Source organism: Buteo buteo, chromosome 8, assembly GCF_964188355.1.
Source record: "Buteo buteo chromosome 8, bButBut1.hap1.1, whole genome shotgun sequence".
NCBI classification, from domain to species: domain Eukaryota; kingdom Metazoa; phylum Chordata; class Aves; order Accipitriformes; family Accipitridae; genus Buteo; species Buteo buteo.
The window spans coordinates 12,543,415-12,566,834 of NC_134178.1; the positions used below are offsets into that span (position 1 = coordinate 12,543,415).

The following is a 23,420-nucleotide window of genomic DNA, read 5'->3' on the forward strand; positions in this document are numbered from 1 at the left end:
ATGGTATTGGACTGCTCTGTCAGCACCCTCAGGTGCAGCCTGTTGGGTCCCTGGACTTACATGGATTGAACTCTCTCAAGTAATCACTGATTTGGCCCTCCTCCACTACTGGTAGTTATTCTCCTCTGTTTATTTATAAATCCTCATAGAAGTTAGGGTATGTTGATCAGAAAACTTTGCTGTCACTGGAGATTGGAGCAATAGATGCTGACTTCTTTCTTCCGTGGGTTCCAACACTGCAGTGTTGTCCCATTTGTAACTGGTTTTGTTTCTCAATTCTCTCTTCAATTTTTAGATCATCTCTGCCTTCTAATTTGGAGATAAGGCAATTGGAAGATGGCACTGAAGGAGTGTTTGCTCTGACTCAGCTAGTGAAACGTACACAGTTTGGCCCATTTGAATCCAAGAGAGTTGCCAAGCTGGAAAAAGAATCAGGTTTTCCCCTGAAGGTAAGACATGGCACATGAAAAGCAATAACAAGGAGTCAGTTTTTACCTGTGATGAATTTATGCTGACACTATGAAGAAAAAAAGAAGTGTGGGGGGCGGTAATTTGGGACATCTTTTAGGCATACGCTCTAATGGACTAGCTAAACAAGCATTCTCTGGGCAAGATACAGAAGAACCAAACTAGAGGCTCATACTGCATGTTTGAAGTGAATATCCTTACAGGAGATAGGGCTAGGATACAGTCAGCGAAACTGCTTGTGTTTCAGCTTCTGCATGTGATCATACAAGAAGGACAATGACTATGGCAGTTCATTTCAGTTGTTTTAATGAGTGTTCAATTTTATTATATTTGCTTAATGAGCACCATATGCATTAGGTTTATGGAACATGCAGAATAAATATATTTTTTTTCTGTCTTGCATTTATTTTATTCTTCTCTTGACAAGTTTTGGTAGGAAGAAACGCTATGGTAAAAATTGAGTTCAGTCTTAGTTTTCAGTAATACTTAACTCAGAAGTAAAGATTTAGAAACGTGACTCAGGCTGATGAGTGTTTCACAGCGTGCTGTTTGGATTCCCCTCCATTCTCCTGTATTCAGTCATTCAATTTTTGTGAGAAACTGGTGCCTATAGCAAGAATTCTTAGGATAGAAGTTCAGTTTGTTTCCATCCTGCCCCTGGTAGTCTGTTGTCCTGGTTTCAGCTGGGATAGAGTTAACTGTCTTCCTAGTTGCTGTTACAGTGCTATGTTTTGAGTTCAGTATGCAAAGAATGTTGATAACACTGACGTTTTCAGTTGTTGCTAAGTAGTGTTTAGACTAAAGTCAAGGATTTTTCAGCTTCTCAAGCCCAGCCAGTGAGAAAGCTGGAGGGGCACAAGAAGTTGGCACAGGACACAGCCAGGGCACCTGACCCAAACTGGCCAACGGGGTATTCCATACCATGGGACGTCACATCTAGTATAGGAACTGGGGCGTGGGGGGCGGTATCGCTGCTCAGGGACTAACTGGGTGTTGATTGGCGGGTGGTGAGCAATTGCACTGCACGTCATTTATACATTCCAATCCTTTTATTATTACTGTTGTCATTTTATTAGTATTATCATTATTAGTTTCTTCTTTTCTGTTCTATTAAACTGTTCTTATCTCAACCCACGAGTTTTACTTCTTTTCCCGATTTTCTCCCCCATCCCACTGGGTGGGGGGGGGAGTGAGTGAGCGGCTGCGTGGTGCTTAGTTGCTGGCTGGGGTTAAACCACGACATCTGTCTTAGACTTACTCATCTGAAGATGTGACTGGTACCTGAAACATGCCTGATACAAGTGTAAGCAGAAAATAAAAGTTCTTAACAGTGTATTATTTGTTAGGCTTTTATTATATGCATATTTTGCTTGGCAGCTGTTCCAGAAGGATGGGCCCCTGGTATATTTTGACACCTCGAATGAAGATGATTGCAACTGGATGATGATGGTGCGACCAGCCACTGAATATGAGCATCAAAACTTAACTGCCTTCCAGCATGACAATGATATTTACTTCACCACCTCCCGGGACATCCCACCAGGAACTGAGCTGCGAGTGTGGTATGCAGCTTTTTACGCCAAAAAAATGGAAAAGCCAGTGCTGAAGCAGGTCACTAGTATTGCCAATGGTATGTGTGGGGGCCTTTTTTCCTTCCTAAGGGCCCAGTGCTGATAGGGACTGATAGTCCCCTACTGTTGTAGTTGACAGTGCTGTTTATCAAGTAGGCTCTGACACTGAGTTTGTTAGCCTTTAAAGTCAGGCTAACCTGCATACATGGTTGTCCTACAAGAAGAAAGCATAGATTCTTCACCATGATGTGTCTGAGTTTTTGAAAATGGATGGCCTAGGCGATGATTCAGCCTCTTCACAGTGAACAAACTGGATAAATAGTTCTTAACTAAAGAACTGGTGGTTGCATCAAAAACATTTCTGGGTAGAAGAGCAAAAGAACCCAAGTGTCAGTGTTAGTCTAAACATATATGCAGATTTGCTAAAGAAGCCATTCTTTTTCAGTTGTAGTGAAAATGTTTTGGTTTTGCTCAGAACTGTTATACAGTTCTAAAAAAACTACTTTTGTCTTATGCAGTCTTACATGGGACCCACTAGAATAAGATAAGCTCAAGAGTGAACTGCCATTCCACATGATTATGCATTGGCAAAGAAAGGCAGCAGATTTTTTAGAATCTGAATTAGAATTGCCAGAAGTCTTTTGTTCCTCTGCCCCTTTGTTTTCTTCTGCTTTTGCATTTCTACAGCTAAAAGAAATGATCCTTTAGCATTGCAAGAGCATTTTCTTTCTGATCTTGAGTTTGGAGTACTCCCTGAATGGTATTACTGCTGTGCTGAGTATAATTTGGGGTGACAAATGGCTTGGGGAGAGGCCATTGCCATCAGCGTGCTTTATGGCTGATCTTGATGGTAAGCACAGTCTAAAGTGCTACAGCTGAATCAATGTGGTTAACAGGTTTCTGAATTCTAAGATGTTTCCAGCTGGTATTAACTGAGAGGTTTCATCTTTTTCCTCTTTAGTTTAACCTGTTAATGTATTTTTGTGTGCATATGGATATTTAAAAATATTGTGAGGTATGTCCTGCTTTCTCTGTTCAGCACTTTCACTATACACTCCAGAATATGAAAGGCACATTGTATGAGATTCAGGCATAAGAATGTCCTAGTTAGGATTTTACATGAGAATGTTTTTGCAGGCCTGCTATAGGGCAAAACTTTCTGACTATGGTTACTGCCCTCAGCACAGAGCAAGAGAATCAAAGGGTCTGGAAAGTAAAGAAAAGGAACTGTTTTTCCTCTTCACAGATGTGTGTTTGGTGGTGATGGAATCTGATAAAGAGGGGAATAAAATCTCTTCAAAACCTTCGTCTGCTGTCTTCCCCCATAAAAAAACGAAGAAATCCAGCATACCAGCAGCTGATCCAGCAGGTATGCAAAATTATGGTATTTTTAAGGGAGATAAAGGACAGATATAGATCTAAAGAGCTGTTAGGTGTACCAATTCTATGCATATATTATAGTTATATAACTTTCAACAAATACTAATTTAGAGAGAATTTGAAAGTCTGGATTTTTATTTTTATTTTCATGGGCATAGTACTTAAAATACATATGCAGTTCAAAAAGTGACAGAGGAGCCGATAAACCTTTAGGCAGGTGGTTTTCATGAAAACCACAACTGCTTCTGACTTTGGAGGTAGGTAGTGTTAGGGCGGGGCCAATTTCAAAAGAAAATCTTCAGACTCTCTGTGCAAAGTGTAATAGTTCCAATGATCAGGTTCTAAAAGAAAACATGAGACTGTGAATGTAAGAACAGTGCTGTTTGGAAATGAAAAGAACACTGGCCATCCTTAAATTACAATAATACCAGAAGCCTATTAGAGTTCAGACTGTTCTAGATTACAGGAACTCAAATTTAGATAAACTTACAAGCAATACAGATACTCTTGGCAAAGAACATATGGCTCAGGAAATAACCAGTGGTGTCATAGGAACTTGGTCTCCAAGGTTGACTATGAAGCAATGCCCTTCCACCCTGTAATCTCTGATAAGTAGAACAATGAAATTAAGAACCCACTTAACACAAACTGCCATGTCTAAAAGTAAACTCGGAGTACATAGTGTGGAGATCAGGATCAGAACAAAACCATTCTGGATCTGTTCTTTGAAAAGGTTACTTTGCTAAATTTTGCTTACTAATACTAAAAGTAGCCAGGAGAAGAGGAGGAGAGTTGTTGCAGATGTGTACAGAGCAATTCTTCAGAAGATCCGTTCATTTAACCTGGATACTGTCACAGCTAAAATGTGAACTTGACGGGGGAGTTGTCTTTCAGTTTGGCATAACTGATTTTTCCGAGTGGGGAGGGGGGGCAACTATGAATAATTTGAACAACCCCTCTTACATCCTTCATCCTACTGTCTGAAAGTCCAACTTCAACAGAAACAAAATGCTGCCTATTATACTTTGGGAACCCTAAAGTGTTCCCACTGATGTAGTGTTCTGGTGTTTCCAAAACAAAATATGCCTCTCTTGATTCTGACTATTTGCCTCAAGTTGTACAAAGCAGTTGCCAACTGACAGATCTGTGCTTCCAAGTAAACTGGGTTGCCCTGCAGCTGCCCTGGAAGCCTGAAGAAGTGGGAACCTAAACAGGACCTGACTTTTCCCGGCAAACCAGTGCACAACTAGGGTTTCTAGGTTTACTGCTTGAGGCAGCTGAGGAGCAAGGGAAGTGCAGAGTCAAGGACATATTTCCAAGACAGACTTCAGTTTTTCAGATAGTGCTTTCTCAGTTTTACTTTGTCAGTTTTACTAGCCTGCAGCTTCATGAGACAGATACAATAACTTATAGGTTGCTTACCAATCTGACTTTTTTTTTAAAGTTAAGCAGAATCTTGGGGTTTAGGTTTGCTGGTTTTGGCCTTCCAGACAGAGTTCTCAAGATAAGTTCTTTACGTAGCCTGTGAAGAAGGAATTTTTGTTGCTGAATTGTCAGTCATTTTTTATTTATTACAGCATGGATGAGATCACACCTCTGTAGTGCAGAATGTTGCAGGTAACTTGTAGCAGGGAACAACTTCTGCCTTGGAAAATCTTTTGTTTTGGTTTAAGAGCCAACAGTGAAAAGGAGGAAGTAAGTTTATTGTCCCGTTACAGATGGGGTCCTGAGGCAGAGAGAGATGAACTGACTTGCTAATGATAGTACAGGAAATCTGTGGCAGAAACTGAGGCACAGTTTGAATCTCCTGTGCTGCCATTCACTTAACCGAATTTCAGTGTCATCCTTCTCCTTTGGGGGAGTCTTGTAGCCTGTGGAATATTCAGCTTTGTGTGTACCAAAAAATCTCTGAAAGAGTCCAGATTTATCAGATTCTCTTGGCAAATTCAGACATATCATCCAAGGACTTAAAGGCAATGGACTGTGAACAGAGTAACTGTTTTCCTCTTTTTTTTTTTAATTCCAGTTCCATTTTCCACCTAATGTCTTCTTTATTTTCTGCATCTGTCGTGAGCTGATACATTAATTAAAACATTAATATGGTGGTTTCATAGAACATCTAGTTAATGAAACTGCTCAAAACCAGGTTTCCATTGTCCTCACCCTTACTTCCATTAATCCAAATGTTCTTACTCTGCAATGCTCTTCACAGAGAGCAAGGAGGCTTCTCCTGCTTCTGTCCTCAGCTGACCCAGAAGAGGACTGGCAACTCCAGTTTTAAAGGTGCTAAAAATTGCTTTATATTATGCCTTTGATAATCACACTTTTTAGAAAGTGGTAAAAGGTATCCTCAAGACTTCACAAGAGCACTGACATTCTGTCCTGGCATCATTTAGTTTCTGTTCTGACTTCTCATCTGTTCTGATGTTTCAAGTGTTTGTGTTTGGAAAGTCCTGAAGTGGTCCCAGCTGCCCCTGTGGGCCTCTTACTGCTTAAATCGTGACTTGTGGTACTCGGGGAGTTATTGCAAGATAAACAAAGCTACAGGGATTTACCACCTTCCCATTTTCCAAGCTTTTCAGTACTTTTTCTTGTTGTAATTTAGTGAATGCTCCAGAAGGCACTGGAGCTGCAGAAGCAGAGTCCAGCCAGTGGACGTGTAAAGTGTGTTCATCTGCCTTCCAGGAGCCTCAGCTGCTCACAGGTAGGAAGTGCTAGAAATTTGTGAGAGTGTACTGAGAAGCATCAGGAGAATTCTGCTCTTCCAGAGCAGGACACTGTGAAGCCATGCCCCATCCATGATGCAGTAAGATAAAGGTTTTAATTTTTGTGTTCCTTTAAGAAAAAGGGTAGCGAGGAAGGTAAAACATTGATATTTTGGATATGGCAGTGGTCAGTCTCTGGGCAAAAAACTGTGATGTTGAATCTAGAAGAAATAAAACTGTTGTCTAGAAGATGACATGTGAATGTTGGGAATATGAAGGATGGGGAACTGCATGAGCAGTGTGTAAGGTCAGTGATGCCAGCTTATACTTAGTGATATTGTCTGCCTGGTATTTATGGCACAGATTTAGTAAAAGTAATGAAATACGGGGGGGGGAGGGGGTGTCTGCATTTCATTTGCAGCTATTTTATGTGGTTTTCGAAAGAACTTAAAATATTTAAGAGCTCTAACCATTTGATGAATCATTTTTGAAAAGGGGACTTAGGCCACTAAATAACGTGGGCATTTGGAAAAACATACCCATTATCAGGGAGCACAACCTTTTTACAGTGATACCTAACAAATTTCTTTAAAAATTCAGTCCCTGTGAGTAATCATTTCAATGTTTAATAGATTCTATGCTTTTATTTAGGAAGGTATTGTGACTGCTTTGGAAATAATTTGGAGTGAGTCTCTGCTAAGTGAGGTTGACCCAATAGATAGGCTTCAGCTGGATCTTTGAGTATTTCATGACAGTTTCTTTCCTCCTTACTCTTGTGTTCTTTCCCATCCACCCAGAACACTTGCTGAGTCACCTGGAACAAGCTAAAGGTGCCCGCCAAACCAGCCAAAATGGGGCTGTTGCAGAGAAAGCAGCAGAGGGTCCTCCTGTGGATCAGCCAGTGATTTGTGATGCAGCCAGTGCCAGTACAGACTCAAGGAGGAAGGCCAGGCGGGGAAGAAAGCCCAAAACAGCAAAAGCAGAAACACCTCTTGTCGTTGTTGAAGAGAAAGATTCTGCAGGTAAGACAAAACTTTAAGAAAACGCTAAGCACACCTCCATTCATATGTCTGTATTGATGCCTTCTCAGAAAGGCCTAAAAAGTAACACAGAGACAAGATAGCGATTTTTAGTTAGATCACTAAAGCAGATGATTTACAAACATTGTTAATTAACTCCGAGGGCCTTGTCTACCCTACATGTTGCAGCACCTACACTTAGATTACCTGCATTCTCCTGTGATGGTTTTAGTAATAGAGAGGCCCAGAGGAACACAAGATAGTGGTTATGAGAGACCTGCCTAGATTTCTGCCAGAAGGAACAGGAGAGAGAAAGCATCCTCTCTCTCAAGAGGAGATACCTTCTTCTCTCTACCTCAAGGTTTATTCTTGAAAGGGGCGTTTTTTCAGGGCCTTACCTTTCTTCAAGGGAAGTTCTAGTATGAAATTTCATGATGCATAGTCAACTGGCCCCTTAGTAATAGGTTGGAAAGGTAAGAAATTATGCCTCCGTAGGAGATGTTGGCTACATCTTACTTGTCATTCAGTAGCCACTTTAGCTATTCTTGCAAGTGCTACCTACTCATTAGCAATCCATTATTTGTCATCGACAAATTACATGTTTGTGGACAAATAATGTGTTCAGTGCCACATCTCATTGCACATTCTGCATTTGAGGTTTTATTTCTAGCTATCCACATTAACACTGTATTTTTATGATGTGTTTGCAGTGGAACGTGTAGCTGATGTTGTAACAGAGGTCCCACCAGAAGAGGTAGCCTTGCCTTCAGCTGCAGAAGAGAGGATTATGGAATTGGTTTTAGGAAAGATGCCTAGCACCACAAATAGCATCAGTTCAGTGACAAAGTAAGTGTTCTGGGATGCAGAATTTCCTCTTAGGCTTAATTAAGATCACGTAGCATGTAACAGCTCTGCTCAACTTTTGGGCCCACAGATGCTCTTTTTTATTAGCATAAAAATGTGTGAAGCTGCTGCTGCTACAAGAGCTGACTTTGAGTGCCACAAAGATGGCTTGTGCACTGGAGGATGGTGCACAGATGGTGAGATATTGGTGGCAGAATTTTGGAGCATAAACCACGGGAATTTCATTTTTCATCATGTTACTGCTTTTCTTCAGTGTGATTCCAAAAGCCTCCTGCAACTGCAAGGTGAAATATTTCTCCCGTTAGATGTTGGTGCTAAAACAGTCAAAGAGATTTTTTTCTAAAAAGTTATGCTAACCATTATTATTATTCAGTCTTGCCTGTCATCTTAACTCATGAATTACTTCATGTTGATTTGTGCATGTGATACTTGAGATTTAGAGCAGTGGGAGGGGAAAACTTCAGCATAACAGAACCTCAGGGAGACTCTTAAGTATCGTTTGATTAATTTAGATTCTTTTATGTCTTTTTGTCTCGGTAAAATTGGCTTTTTGAATTTTTTTTTGTATAATAGAGCACCTGATTTTTCAAAATTAGCTAGTAATGCTATATATTGAAGTCCTTAGCAAACACAGAGCCATCAAACATGCATTCCAGCGGGTGGTTGTGCTGGGAAATAGAACAGTACTGCTTCTTGGCCCCCTGCTGCCCTCTTATCATATATGCCTCTTGCATGTGAACTGCCAAGCTTTCTAAGCTGAAGTAGTGCTAATGTTTTCAGAGGATAAGCAGAACAGATCCTTTATGTTCCTCTGAGGGGCCTGCAAAGAGAATCTCTGAGGCTGGTGGCTGCTGCTTTTTTCCTTGTTTGTGCTGGGTGAAGATAATTTGGAGTGAGCCTCACTCTGACATCTGCCACTTCCAGGGGGTGGCCAGGAGGGAGCCTTGGCAATGAGGAAGCTCCAGGCCCCCTCCCTCCCCGCAGAAGCTGAGCATAACACTCCTCTAGCTTTTGCCAGCTGTTGGGACTCTTCCTTGCAACCTGTGGGATACCTCTCAGTCCCTGCCTTTCTTTCTCTAATCCAGTAGGTTTGCTCATCACCAAAACACCATGTCCCTCAAAAGAAGTTTAATTCTCTCCAGTAGACATGGTATACGGCGGAAGCTGATAAAACAACTTGGGGAGCACAAGAGAGTCTATCAATGCAGTATCTGCAGTAAGATCTTCCAGAACAGCAGCAACCTCAGCAGGCACATCCGTTCTCACGGTGGGTTTGCTTTTGCCTCGCTTGCGTATTGATTTTGTCTCCTGTTGGTTCCACCTTTGAGTAAAAGAGCTAGGCTATTTTTAGATACTGGAATTTTAAGAGAGCTCTTTTTTCTTTTTTTTTTTTTCTTTTTCTTTTTTAACTCTCTCTAGGAAACTCTTTTAGTTATGCAGACCGAAGCATGAGAAGATAATAGTTGAAAGTTGAAGTTAGAGTATTTAAAATTTGAATTTAGGTACATATTTTAAACAAGGGCAAGGATGTGATGTTTTTTCCAAAACTATTCTTACCTTTAAGTTTATACATACATATCGCCCCTCACCTTCACAGGCGTATGGGTAACATTGCTGTGTAAATGTCAGCTGAGTGCTTTGTAGCTTGTGATCTACAGTTCCAGGGGTCCGTGACCTACTTCTAAAGATTCCTTGAAAAATAATCACTGAAAAAGGGTGGGGGAGCCAAAAAAAAAGTTGTCAAAATTGTTGGAAAAGGTTAAAATCCACTATTTGGATCTCCTGAATTACTAAAGTTTCTCATGACTAGTTTGTTTGCAGTTGTTTGTGCTCTGGTTTCCCCTGTCTTGCCTGGAGTTGATTATTATCAGTCGCTGACTACTTTCTTTTTTATTTTATCTTGATTGATCCCCTCAGGTGACAAACTATTTAAATGTGAGGAATGCGCAAAGCTGTTCAGCCGTAAAGAGAGCTTGAAGCAGCATGTTTCATACAAGCACAGCAGGAACGAAGTGAGTGGAAATGACTAGCGGGCTCTTTCTGAGGTTAGGTGAAAATGTACAGTGAGCTTCCAGGTGCTAGCTTGGGAGCTTGGGTCAGTTACATTTGAGTGGATATCCGTGTGAATAAGTGAGACAAGGCTGACAGGGAGAGGTAACATCTTCTGTTAGAACAGCTGATGAATTTGCAAAGCGGGAACATGCTTTTCAGCATACAAGTCTTTTCTCGTGTCTGAATTTCCTATAGAAAGTTGTTTTCAGGCATCAGTTACAGAAAGACAAGCTGGAGTTAGCTGGACCTGCATGATCTAGAGGTGAGATCTGACTTCAGTTTATGGTACTAAATAGGATTGTTCCAGTCTTGTTTGCTTGTCCTGTCCATTTATCCCCACCTATAGTGTCATTTAATGTGTGAACTCTCTGGGTAAGGGCTGTGTCATTAAGGGCTATGCACACATGTGTAAACCTACAGTGCTTACAGTAGCAGCACCATGCCTGTTGGTGAGGGTGTTTCAGCACTGCTGCCATATAAATATTAAACATGCCTGTAGTGATGCCTTGTCAGTGAATATTTCCATTGCTGCTTGGCATCAAGGTCCTAAGCTCTCAGACTGCTGGCATCTGTTCTGGAGCTGGAGGATGAATCAGATTACATCTTGCTTCTCAAAAATTCTGTCTCTGTGTTGGACCGGAGGTTATCAGGAAGACTGTTACATGCACACAGGTGCATGGTCTTTTTTTTTTTTTTTTTTTTGTATAGAGCTCAGATGTAGGAACATGGCAGGATGATATAGCGTCAGAATTTTGCATCAATGTGTATTGAAATGTTCTGTTGAAGGAAGAAAAATTGGAAAAGACAGAAATCAGAAAAAGTAGTTGAGATTTAGAATTCCTGTTTCAGACGTGACTTGGCTTTTTCCCCACTTAAACACTGTTTGCAATCCTCAGGTTGATGGTGAGTACAGATACAAGTGCACCACGTGTGAAAAGGCCTTTCGGATAGAGAGTGCATTGGAATTCCATAACTGCAGGACAGGTGAGAATGGCTAACCATTCTGCTTCCTCTGGCGTCTCTACTCCATTTTGGGGGGATGTCCACAAATCCATCTCAGCATAGAAACTACAGAAGGGGAGTAGGAATTTAGATTTTTGTCATCATCACAACAAGCAACCTGCCCCGCTTCCCTCAAAAAAACTCTTTTTGTGGTAAGAAAAGTGTAACCAGTAATTTGTAGAGCCACACATCCACTTACGTATTGCTTTTTTTAGTATGTCCTGCTCACCTGTCTAATATCCTCACTGGTATTTCATTTGTATGTTCACAGATACCCTGTCACCATCTCTGTTTCATTTTCTTTCCTGAAACTTAAGTTCCACCTCATTTCTCTGAAATAGAGGAACTGCAAAGGGGGCTAGTACTGTCTATAGTTTATAGTTTTCTGGAATTGGAGTTTTCTTCTGCTTTCTCATGCTTTCTTTATACTTGCAGTAGTCTCTCTAAATGTTTTTTTCTTAGTATCACTAGAGCCTGTCCTTTTCTCCCATAGCCATCCCTTGTGGTTGCTCATATTATCTATGCTGAGTGATCTTACGCTTAGAAAATGACATCCTGGTTACTTTTATGGACCCATGTTAACTGTCAGTCCAGAATCACCTGGGCAATTGCTCCTTACAGCACCATTCAAAGTAGGTTTTCTCATTTCCTTTTAGAGGGTACAGCTTATATAAAAACTCAGCCTTATGAAGAATGGAAAGTAATGCCAAGTAACCTCAGTATTGCGTTTATTCAAGGGCAGCAGCTCATTTTCTCTCTGAGTTGACCAAAACAAGCAGCAGTTTTTGCTCTACTCTTCAAGGCATCAAACTGTTACTTCTTTGTGAATGCTGCAGCACTGATAGATTCTATCTACAGGACCGTGCTTCCATGTTCCAAGAAAAGTCTCAACTACTGAATAAAAAAAAAAATTCCCCATAGGCCAATTGTCATGTAACGGTCTATTTTTGAGATTTTATACTTTCTTCTGCAGTATTCTGTACCGGCTGGTATTAGGAGCCAGTGCTGGCAGAAGTATTCTGGTGCTTAGACACAGCTGTTCATGTGATGCTGTGTTGCTGTTTGTGTAGTGATTTTACCAACATTAAAAACTTGAATAAACTGTAACAGAATCCACTCCAAACCTAATTTTAATGTATGCTAGCCCACAATGGAAATAGCCCATGTGAGGAAGTTACAATGCTAGACTCCATTTTCCAAGTTAGCATCATATATATTTATTGCCTTTGAAAAAAATTTTAAAGTAAAACACATGCTTTTGCATTTCCTTCCTCAGTCCATTTAATGATGGATTATAAACTCGGATCTAGCAAAAGAACTACCTATTTCACAAACATGTAAAACCTATTTTCATCCATAAAGAGCTGCATGGTTTCTCTTGCTTGCAGATGACAAGACATTCCAATGTGAGATGTGTTTCAGATTCTTTTCTACAAACAGTAATCTTTCAAAACACAAAAAAAAGCATGGGGATAAGAAGTTTGCATGTGAAATCTGCAATAAAATGTTCTACCGGAAGGATGTCATGCTAGACCATCAAAGACGACACTTGGAAGGTAAGTATCCTGCAGATCAACCTAATTATTACTCTCGAAATGGCAGTAGAGGTGGGAAGGTTAAGGAAGTGATTGCTCATTAGATTCTTCTGGATGGTAGCTGTCACTTTTTTTGTCAGTTACCTGATCTGGAGTAGCAGGTTTCAGCAAAATGTGTCATTTATTAAAAATAATAGTAACGGATCCTGGAGGGCAGTTGTCTAATTCTGTGAAAAACTCTCTAGGAGATGCACCTACCTTTTTTTTCCAGCCTCACATGATTGGATCCAGTGCTACTAACAGTCACGTGAAAGTTGCTTGGCTTATTATGCAGTAGTTTAGACTAGCTGATTTTAATTATATCTTTTTCTTTCTTTGAATTCTGTTCTTTCTGTTTTTAAAAAAAATGTGTGGTAACTTGAAAATTGGAAGGCAGAGAATTGCAATGTACAACTGAAAGTGACTACTTTATAAATATAGTGTAGATGGAATGCTGTGTGATGTTATCTTTCAAAATCTTGAGAATATATGAAAATGAGACTATAAGAGTTTACTGTTCAAAATCTCACACATCTAAGGTTGTTATAGGTACTCAGAGACTCTGGAAAAACTTGAGTGATGGTAGGTTGCCGAAATATGTATTAAAATGCCTCTAGTGATCTAGATGATAAAACCAAAGGTGATTTAAAAAAAGCAGCCAGATTGTCTAATTTGGTGCTTTGGGTGTAGCCAACCGTCACTGGCTGCTCTTGTGATTCAGACCTTTGTGTTATGAACTAGAGGACAGCTAGAGGACAAGGGGTTGAATGGCAATGTCAAGGTATCTCATGTTTAGCTGTCTCAGAACAGCAGCAGCCCTCATCCTTCCTGAAAGTAGCAGAGAAAGAAGACTGAAATCCTCATTGAGCATTAAAGATGATTGACGCTGGGTGGTTGCCTCTTTCCTCAGAGAGTGTGAGGGGCAATTTCTGGACCAGATACCTGATTGAAGTGCCAAGGCCTACTAGATCTTCCTTTTGCCAGGTGTTGACAATAAATGTCTGTTTTCAGACACTTTACAATTGGTGTAATAACCAATAAGCCATAATACATCACTTTGGCAGACTGCTTTTATATTCTTAAGACACCATTTTAATTTAGAAATTACCCTTTTGATAGCAATTAAATTCTGCATTGAGGCTCTTCCCAGTGTTTCACTCTTCTTTACAGTATTCGCCCAAAAGGGCATGCAGATTGGAGTGGAAAACCATGGTTTATTTTTTTTGTTTTGTTTTTTTGATGGGGACTATTCTGTTAAGGGGTGAGGCGTGTGAAAAGAGAAGACTTTGAGCACAGCACAGAAAACATGGTTCGCTACAAGAAGGAGCCTTCGGGATGCCCTGTGTGCGGGAAGGTAGGCGTCTTTGCCAGCATGTGCCGTGTGTAGCTCTGCGTTGTAGCTCCAAGGATACTGCAGGGCTACAGTGCGACTCAACCCAGTGCTTCCAAACGAGTTGCCGTGGCATAACAAGTTACCACCCATGTATTAAACCACAATAGCAGCCAACCTGAGTAGGTGTACAGCCTGCCAAAAGGTTGAGGTAAATGTCTTGCACTGAGGTATGTGCCAAGTTAGATTACCTTGCAACTCAGGCATGTGGTTAGTTACCAGCGAGCCCTGTTGCCCAGCCAAGATGTTACTCTTTAAACTGCCTTAGCTCCTTATATATCCAAGCCCACTGTGGCCATGGATGGTGGGAGCTGTTAGGACAAAGATAAGAACAGAACTGAAGTTCAGACTAGACTTTGTTTCAGGACATGTAGCACAATGTAAAGTATAACATGGCCACTGTGTCTGTCAGTGAAATCTCATGGCTTATGTTATTTAGAGTGAAGTTTTTCTGATGAAATGTAAACAGCTGGAGTTGACTGTGTGCATTAGGAATCATTTTGTATTAGAAATCAAAGTGAACTCATAGTGTAGTCATGGCATTATTGCATTTGGGTGTTTAATGCTCATGGTCTTAAGTTGCTGTTATCACAGGTACAAAGACAGTGGGTTTAACTAGTGATTGTTTAAATGTTTAGTGATTCATGGTGCAAGATGTACTCAACCAACTCTTAAGTTGGTGTGTAGACCTTTGGTTTTGTTGCTTTGGGTATGTTATATATCAATGAAGGTAGACTTTGTGGAGTGTCTTTTTATAGATAGGTGGAACATTCATGATTCAAAAGATTCTCTAAATATTTCTAAATCTACCCTAAGTAGATTCTGCTGCAGCTTTTGTGGAAGTCCACCTCTGATGAATGGCCAATTTCAGTCAGTCTCTTGGAACTGTACACCTGTATTTTGCTGTGCCAGCAGTTCCTGAGGTAGCCTGCTGGCTGGATAACAGGAGCTCCTACATGTTTCCGGCCAGAATGAACAAAACAGAACAGTAAATATGTTCTGTGCTATCCATTGGATAACTTGCAAAGAACTGTAGCCCTGCTGGACATGATACAAAACCCTTCCTTCTTCTTTTCTTTTAGGTATTTTCATGTAGGAGCAATATGAACAAACATCTTTTAACACATGGAGACAAGAAATACACTTGTGAAATCTGTGGACGTAAATTTTTCAGGGTGGATGTGTTGAGAGATCATATTCATGTCCATTTTAAGGTATTGTGTTAATAATTTATTAGAAAAGGCATGTTACTTAGCAGACACATAAACATATCAATAAATCTATTGAGACTGTTGTGGCCATGTGTTCATACTGGCAACACAACAGTGATTATGTACCCTGTGCAGTGATGTTTCTACCACAGCCTAGCATGAGTTGTGCTCTAATTTACCCATGACTCTGTTTCTACATCTGGATTGCTACAGAGTATGTGGACTATCATATTTGAAGTTATTTCAGCTACCACTGCAGAACACTGTTCTGAATGCTATGGAAAAACCACCTTTGTGACCTTGGGTGAATCACAGAGGTTGCTCAGTTTAAAGCAGGGAGAGTAACTTAACAGGAAGGCTGTTCCAGCTGTAGTTTGGTTGGGTTGAGGGGTTCCTGTCATCCCTGTCTTTGTGGGGAAAAAAACAAACGAGAACTAATTGTTCCTGCCCTTTCCATGCCAGTGATTGTGATTCTCTTCTGTATGCCAGCATAACTGCCTGTGTATTGAGTTCCTTACCTGGCTTTATCAAAAAGTTCTGAATCACAAAACCCTATTAATAGTGCTTAATCAGACCCAGATTATTTTGATGTAACTAGGTTAACACTGAATTGTAAGGAATTGAATTGAAAGGGAATTTTAACACTCAGTGGCGCTCATAAAGATGCTTTTATGGATGTAACACTGTACCAGTTGAGTCTCTGCTTACATTAAAGTTCCTTTTATACACAAAAGATTTAGTATTATTTGTTTGGATAATCAGTTGTTCCTCATTTAGTCATGGACAGAGGAACTTTGTTTAGCTGAATTGAACGAAACAGGAGGATATTTTAAATAAATAATGTTACAGTAATTGCTAAAGGAAGGCAGTCTGCATGGCAACAAAAGCTGACTAGGTGTTACCTTTTGAAATAGAAATTTAATCTATTAAAACAGAATATTCTTTCCCACCCTACACAGGACATAGCACTAATGGATGATCACCAGAGAGAAGAGTTCATTGGTAAAATTGGAATCTCATCAGAGGAAAACGATGACAACTCTGATGAAAGTGCAGATTCTGAGCCTCACAAGTATAGCTGCAAAAGGTGCCAGGTAGCTTTAAATACTTTGAAATTAACTTGTTTGGGGATGGGAGGAGGGAGTGGAGATGTCTATAAATCATTCAGCTTTTTAAATAACATTGAGGGTTCACAAAGAGAAGGCTGGTCTTCTGCAGTGCTTGTTACCTGTAATCTATGAAGTGCTATTCTATAACACTTTAGGTGGTGTTCTGTAAGGTGAATGCTAAACATTTAAAAAGAGAAATACACACTTACCTGTGTGCAAGGAAGCAAGCAAGCAAAACTGGAGAAAGAAACAATAAAGGAACATTCAAATCTTACACTACCTTTTAATTATGTGCAAATTAAAATCATTATAGAATTCCTGAATGATACAGTCCACAGATGGATTCATTTTGATGAGATCAGGTGGTCCTTTAGTGGATATCCAGTTTGGAGGACTAAGACTGCTGCTTATGTTCAGTGTGACAGCTTATTCTTGGCCTAGTCTATTACTAACAGTATGGCGTTAGAAGTACTGCTGGAACATACTTTACCTGGTTGTCAGCTGAGAGAGGAAGACTTTTTAAACCTCTTACTGCATGGCTTTTGCCATTTTATAAAGATATAATGGGGAAGATTGGGGTCCTTAAGGCCCATCTGGATTCTGTGCCTTTACTGGGTGAGCACGTTGTGCTGGGGCAGGTGGGATGCAAAAGCAATCAGTGAGAACAGCAAAACTGGGCAAACTGACATAGAGACTGGGGAATTTTGGTAGTTAAGCCACTGACTTGGCCCCTGGAAATAAGAGCTTATTTCGCAGTTTACACTTAATGTGGTGAAAGTGCTTAGCTTAACTTCGTTTTGAAGACATGGAGATAGTAATATTTCAGTTTTCTGTCCTTATCTGTGAGCTGGTTTTAAGCACAAACTGATTTTAAGCTTATGTCAGTAAGCATAAGAAGATGTGTTATCAGAGCAGTTAATCACATGCTTGCTTTCAATGTGGTAATTTTAATGCTTGACAGTTAATGGGTATATAAACTATATAAAATTGTATGCTTCCAAATGAGGGCAATTGTGCCATTGAAATTAGAAAGCTCTTTTTGAAAGCTGGGGTTTTTAGTGCTTTTGCAGGTGTTTGTGAAGTAGACAGTTGTGTAGGGCAACAGCTGTAGAAAATGAGTGTTACCTATGATGAGATGGGGAAGCTCTTTTGGCTGAAAGTATCTGTTCACACATTCTCTAAGGGAGAACAACATAAGAATGAATCTATAGTGAAATATCTTTTCTGAGCTCTTAAGAATCTCCCTCTCTATTTTTTTCTCATCCCAAAGTACACCTTCACCAACCTGTGCGGTGCTGTCAGAAATATCCTGACTAGTTCCAAAACTGGAGCAAAAGATCATGTCATTATGGCACTTTGCCCTGATATGTTGGAGCATATATGCATATGGAGGGTTACTTAGCCCAGGGAGCTAAGTATGGAGCACCTGTCTGTTGTAGCACTTCCAAGAGCTGAGCTAGAATCACTGCCCTGCAATACCTAGAAATACCAACTCTTCTGGAGCAAGTGCCAAAGCTTACTATGCAGACTAGAGCTTACCATGCCCCTAGAGCCCAAAAGACATTTTCTCCATCTGTGACATCCTTGCTTTGACAGCTAGTGGAGGTTAGACGTGGTTCTTCTCTTCAAGGCTGTTACTCAGTGCACAAATAATTGGAGGTCCCCTAGTTGTGCAGTGTAAGAAGCAGAGGTACCATCTCAAGCTAGTTTTCCAAATGAGTTAACGGATGTCCTGTAGCAATGTGCTTGTAATGGCCAAAGAGGTTCATGCCTAAATCTAGCTTTCACAGATTTTTCATCAAGTGATACACAGGATAGCTCTGACTCTAGATCTTGATAGTGTGTTACTAGATTGTTGCTGTTCCCAAAGACTTTCTTCCCTTTTCATTCACTATTGGTTCATTCCACAGTTGACTTTCGGCAGAGGGAAGGAGTACCTGAAGCACATAATGGACGTGCACAAGGAGAAAGGCTATGGCTGTAGCATTTGTAATCGACGTTTTGCCTTGAAGGCAACTTACCATGCACACATGGTCATTCATCGGGAGAACCTGCCTGATCCTAATGTGCAGAAGTAAGATGATGTGTTGGACTGATAAGAGGAGCTATTTTTTTGAGTTACAGATGCTTTTAGAGAATTGGACTGTACTGAATATCTGAAACTGTATAATGACTGTTAAAATGTTTATTAAAAGCTTGAAATATATATATCATCAATGATTCACTTCACACAGATGATTAGTCAACAGCCTCACAGTTTGGGCTTTGTAAAGTATAAATCCTGTGATTTTGGTAAATATTTTCTAAAAACTATGATTTGGGCAATGCCAGACTACTCCAAGCTTGCGGTGAACTTAGGCTTATTTCGAAAATGCTTTTATGTTTCAAGGAACTTTTTATAGTAATTAGTATTACCAAATGAAATACAGTTACTGACAGAGATGCCTGAAAACCACCTCTGTCTCAAGAAAAGAATGACAGTTTTTTGGTCTCTTTGGTTTCAGATACATCCATCCATGTGAAATCTGTGGAAGGATTTTTAACAGTATAGGAAATCTGGAAAGACATAAGCTTATACATACAGGTAAAAATGTTGTGTTTCTTTATTATTATCAATATTAAAAAGAAATTTCTGTTGCCAGTGCCGGCCTTATTTTTTTAGGAGGAAATAAGTTATGGTTTTTACTGTAAGTTACAGTAAGATAAATGTTATTTTTATGCTTTTAAGGTAGACCAGTTTTGTAAAGCAGATAGTATTAATGAAGATATTTGGTCTAGGCACACAATCCAGATTCCTAATTAATGTGATGCAGGATGCACCTGCTAAAATCCTAATTCTGTATTCTGTTCTTTCCCACATTGTTATCCATGCCACCTTCTTACCATTACACAGGCTGAAAACTGCTATTGCAAAATCATTTTTAACAGCTCATTATTATTTCATGCTATTCAGTATTTTCCTACCTCAGGTGTTATCTTTTTCTTCAGATTTCACACAAAAAGCCAGCTTTTCTCTTTCTCCAAAGTCTTCTAATTTAGTTTGGGCCACAATGTGCATGAAATATGTGGTTGACAACACAGGCGGACTGTTGCCCTCTAATTCACCAGTTTAGTCAGCTTTTAGGAGATGCACATTTTTCATTAACATTTTTTTTTGTTTATGTTGTCTTTTAAATTTATTTTTAAGGTGTAAAAAGTCATGCTTGTGAGCAATGTGGCAAATCATTTGCTAGAAAAGACATGTTAAAAGAACATATGCGAGTCCATGATAATATCCGAGAATACTTGTGTGCAGAATGTGGCAAAGGTATGTCTAATGCCTTGTTTTCCATTAATTGTGATAGTGAATAGCAGGTGAATATCTGAATTAAAACTACTTCCATTTGTAGAATATTCAGAAGGTCATCAGAGCGCTGTAGATCCTGCATTTTTGAGAGGTAGAAACTGTATTAATCAGGAGCTTTATGGATACATAAACTACCCCTAACTTTATACAATCTAGTCTTGTGACCTGTAAGATAAAACTGATTTTAATAAAATTTGCTTTTGTCAGATTGAGGAGTGCTTGCCTGACTGAGTTCCAATGTATTTGCAGCATAAAAGTGAATACGAGTTAATTATTTCATTCTAGGCTGTTTTCAGGCTTAAGAAATAGAGTAATTTCTCTCTTTAAGAGCCTTAAGAGTCAAAGTTGCTTTGACTTTTTGAATTGTTTGTGTTATAACTTGAACAAATCTGAACTGGTATTTTAGTGGAAGGCAGTAAGTCTGACACCTCTAATAATGTTTTTTCTTTGCTTGTCCGTGCTGTTTTACTTCTTCCTCAGTGGTTACTCAGATGTTTTCCAGAGCTTTTGCCTGGAATTAAAATAATAATGATAATGTGCACTGCTACCTAAACTATTAAAAATACGCAATTGTGGACATGCAGCAGATATAATCTTAGAGCTCTTGGCTAACAACATGATCATCCTGAGTTTTCCTCTGAAGGCAGGAGCAATGAACTAATTGTCATGCTGTACTTTTTGTCTCACAGGAATGAAGACAAAACATGCACTTCGTCACCACATGAAACTTCACAAAGGGATTAAAGAATATGAATGCAAAGAATGTCACCGAAAATTTGCACAGAAAGTCAACATGCTGAAGCATTACAAAAGACACACGGGTGAGGTCTCTAAAGACGTACGAAAATTGCACTGAATCAGTTAAATGCTTCCTGAGAGAACTTTTCTAGAACAGTATGAGGAACACTAATTAAAAAATATGCATATTCTGCTTTTTGAAAAATGAAATTTTGTCCTCTCATCAGCCAAGACCACCTGTTATACAATTAAGATACATAGTTTGGTTGGTTTCATGTTTTGCTCTTTTAAGAGAGGTGGGTTTGGTCTAGGGTAGGTCTAGACTGTTGGTTTTGTTTTAAGTTAGTCTTCAGGTTCTCATTTCCCAAAACAAAATTTTACCTCTTGCATCAATTCCTCTTGGATTCATTTTCTGCCAGATGCAGTGGCATGGCTTAGATAAAAATAGCTAGTGAAGCTGGGCTTCTTCTACTTGTTTAGCTTTTTTTATTAGTGATATGAGACTCGGAATTGTCCCAGATACCTTAGACTATTTTCACTCTGATGCTATATGTGCTCTTCATGCAGGAATCAAAGATTTCATGTGTGAGCTCTGTGGCAAGACATTTAGTGAGAGAAATACAATGGAGACTCATAAGTTGATTCATACAGGTAAATCCTCTAACAAACAGTATCCAAAGACAATAGCTCTATTTTGTTCCTAGGCTTGCTTTAGACTTGCCAGTCTTGGAACTAGTGTTACACATCAAGCTATCAACATAAAATTGTTCCTCTTGTTGAGATGCTGACAATACAATTCTCATCTGTGGGGGCTGTTGCTAACAGCGTTTCCTTCCATCTGCCACCAGTAGGAAAACAGTGGACATGTTCAGTCTGTGATAAGAAATATGTCACTGATTACATGCTACAGAAGCACATCCAGCTCACTCATGATAAGGTAGAAGCCCAGAGCTGTCAGCTGTGTGGGACAAAGGTTTCTACCAGAGCATCCATGAGTCGACATATGAGGCGTAAACATCCAGAGGTGAGTTAGTTTGGCAAGCAGATTGTGGGGTGGTTTGGGGGGGGGGTGTGGTGTGGTACCTTTTTTTTACCTTTTTTTTTTTTTTTTTTTAAGACACTTTATGGTCATCAGTGACTTGAAAGGAATTACTTTTTTCTTTCTTTTTTTTCTGTTCTTTTGGGTCTAATTTTAGGTAGTGTCTGTTCAGCATGCACTTAACTGTATCAGCCCTTTCATTATGTTATGTTTCAGTAGTAAACGTATCTGATTGTCAGTTCCTAAAAATGAAGTTGTTTTGATTATTTTAAATCCCTTTTCTTTTTCTGCCTCAGCTTAAATGTATATTTTTTTATGTTTTGTCTTCATCCATTAGGGAGTATAATTGATCCTTTTTCCCTATTGTGGTCTCTGTATTCAGAAGTAATTTGAAAGAGTGGTGAATAGAGAGGTGATGGCAGCATCTGCTGATGATACAAAATTATTCTTAGTAATACAGACAAATGCTGACTGCAGAGTATCTGGATTAGAGGGATGTTTTGTCTGACCTCAGTGGGGCTTTTTCTGTGTTCTAAATTTCTGAATAGCTATTGTGTTTCTCTTCAGCGTTTCTTGTTTAGGTTGACTAAGGCTTGCCCATTCCCTTTGAGGCTTTTTTTTTTTTTACTACCAATTTATCATTAGTATTGCTTTTCCTTGAACTATCCCTATTTTTTATCATCATGACTGGGAAAGAAATCAACAAAAAACTCTGTTTATTGATTTTTTGGATTAAAAATGCAGCTACATATCTGCAATCCAGAGGGCAATTTGTCTCCATTCTTTGATAAGCTGAGATGTATAGGTTTAGCTGAAAATAACGGATTAGGACACAGTTGATAGGTATATAAATAGAAATGCTAAAATAATAATATTTTTTTTCAAACACATTGTTTCTTTTCTGTAGAATTCATCACTTTGCAGTGGGTTGTGTTCTGCCCAGAATATGAAAATAAACATATTCTTATATTGTTGTCTTTAAACTTTGCTGGCTTTCAGTGAGAAAGAAAAGATGATAGGCCATAAGGTTATTTTAAAAAAGCCCTGGTTAAATCCCTTGTATTAAATGATATGTGTAAAATGTTAGATTACATCATTTTTGCTTTGTGACAGGATTTGTTAGGGCAATGCTGTGTTGTTTGATTGTGGTATGCACTGCTGTGGTTCACCAGCTGGTACCTCTTTGTCCACAGATTCTTTCGGTGAGGATTGGTGATTTAGAGCAGCTGCCAGAGACGACTACCATTGATGCCTCCTCAATTGGGATTGTTCAGGTAAATTTGCCATTGCAGAATGCTGGTAGCAACTAGGCTCCAGGTCTACTGGAGGGTGAGGTGGGGATGTCACTTTTTTGGTACGTATCATAGCTGGGCATAGGCTCATGGCCAAGAAGTGTGCTTTTTTAGAGGGTCAGCCCCAACTTAACACGTATAAGGAGATGCAGGCTGTTGCTAAAGTTTGTTTCTTCACTTGAGAATTGACAGTAAACCAACTTCAGGTGATAGTGTCTTACTTGGAACTGCACTAAGCGAAATGACTTGATGTTTTCTTTGGAAATGTGTTGCTCCAGCCGGAATTAGCCTTGGAACAGGGAGAATTACCAGAAGGGAAACAGCATATGAAAGCTTCTAAACGTGGCCAGAAACGAAAACAAAAGTCAGGTGAGGAGGAGGAAGCTCAAGTGCCTGAGGACCCTGCCTTCAGTGAATACACAGAGAAGGAAGGTGAATTCACAGGGAATGTTGGAGATGAGACTAATTCAGCTGTACAGAGCATCCAGCAGGTGAGCTCCAGCAGCAGGGTGATGGGTAGCAGGCATTGCTTAGAGGGATAACAATTTTTTTTTCCCAATAACAAACACAAATGAGTGATCAGACCATTTAGGGCTAATTTGATAAATCCACAAAGATGGATAGAGACTTTAAAAAACCCAAGGAGAGTTGGACCAGTAA

General features: G+C 39.6%; 1 protein-coding gene across 9 annotated transcripts in view; it reads left to right on the plus strand.

Moving 5' to 3' along the window:
* PRDM15 (PR/SET domain 15) overlaps window positions 1-23,420 on the plus strand; it is a 41,640-nt gene that overhangs the window by 13,252 nt on the left and 4,968 nt on the right. For 6 of the 9 annotated variants that reach the window (XM_075033664.1, XM_075033661.1, XM_075033665.1 and 3 more), the window contains 21 exons: window positions 296-449; window positions 1,846-2,098; window positions 3,286-3,408; window positions 6,025-6,123; window positions 6,922-7,146; window positions 7,854-7,989; window positions 9,093-9,274; window positions 9,925-10,019; window positions 10,956-11,043; window positions 12,450-12,617; window positions 13,895-13,989; window positions 15,108-15,239; window positions 16,196-16,330; window positions 18,256-18,419; window positions 18,850-18,929; window positions 19,533-19,652; window positions 20,381-20,512; window positions 20,997-21,080; window positions 21,278-21,453; window positions 22,662-22,742; window positions 23,039-23,251. In XM_075033664.1, the coding sequence (XP_074889765.1) occupies window positions 296-449; window positions 1,846-2,098; window positions 3,286-3,408; window positions 6,025-6,123; window positions 6,922-7,146; window positions 7,854-7,989; window positions 9,093-9,274; window positions 9,925-10,019; window positions 10,956-11,043; window positions 12,450-12,617; window positions 13,895-13,989; window positions 15,108-15,239; window positions 16,196-16,330; window positions 18,256-18,419; window positions 18,850-18,929; window positions 19,533-19,652; window positions 20,381-20,512; window positions 20,997-21,080; window positions 21,278-21,453; window positions 22,662-22,742; window positions 23,039-23,251 (2,935 nt within the window). Of the gene's footprint in view, window positions 1-295; window positions 450-1,845; window positions 2,099-3,285; window positions 3,409-6,024; window positions 6,124-6,921; window positions 7,147-7,853; window positions 7,990-9,092; window positions 9,275-9,924; window positions 10,020-10,955; window positions 11,044-12,449; window positions 12,618-13,894; window positions 13,990-15,107; window positions 15,240-16,195; window positions 16,331-18,255; window positions 18,420-18,849; window positions 18,930-19,532; window positions 19,653-20,380; window positions 20,513-20,996; window positions 21,081-21,277; window positions 21,454-22,661; window positions 22,743-23,038; window positions 23,252-23,420 lie in introns of those variants that run through there. The other 3 variants (XM_075033668.1, XM_075033669.1, XM_075033670.1) reach the window with 3 other exon arrangements.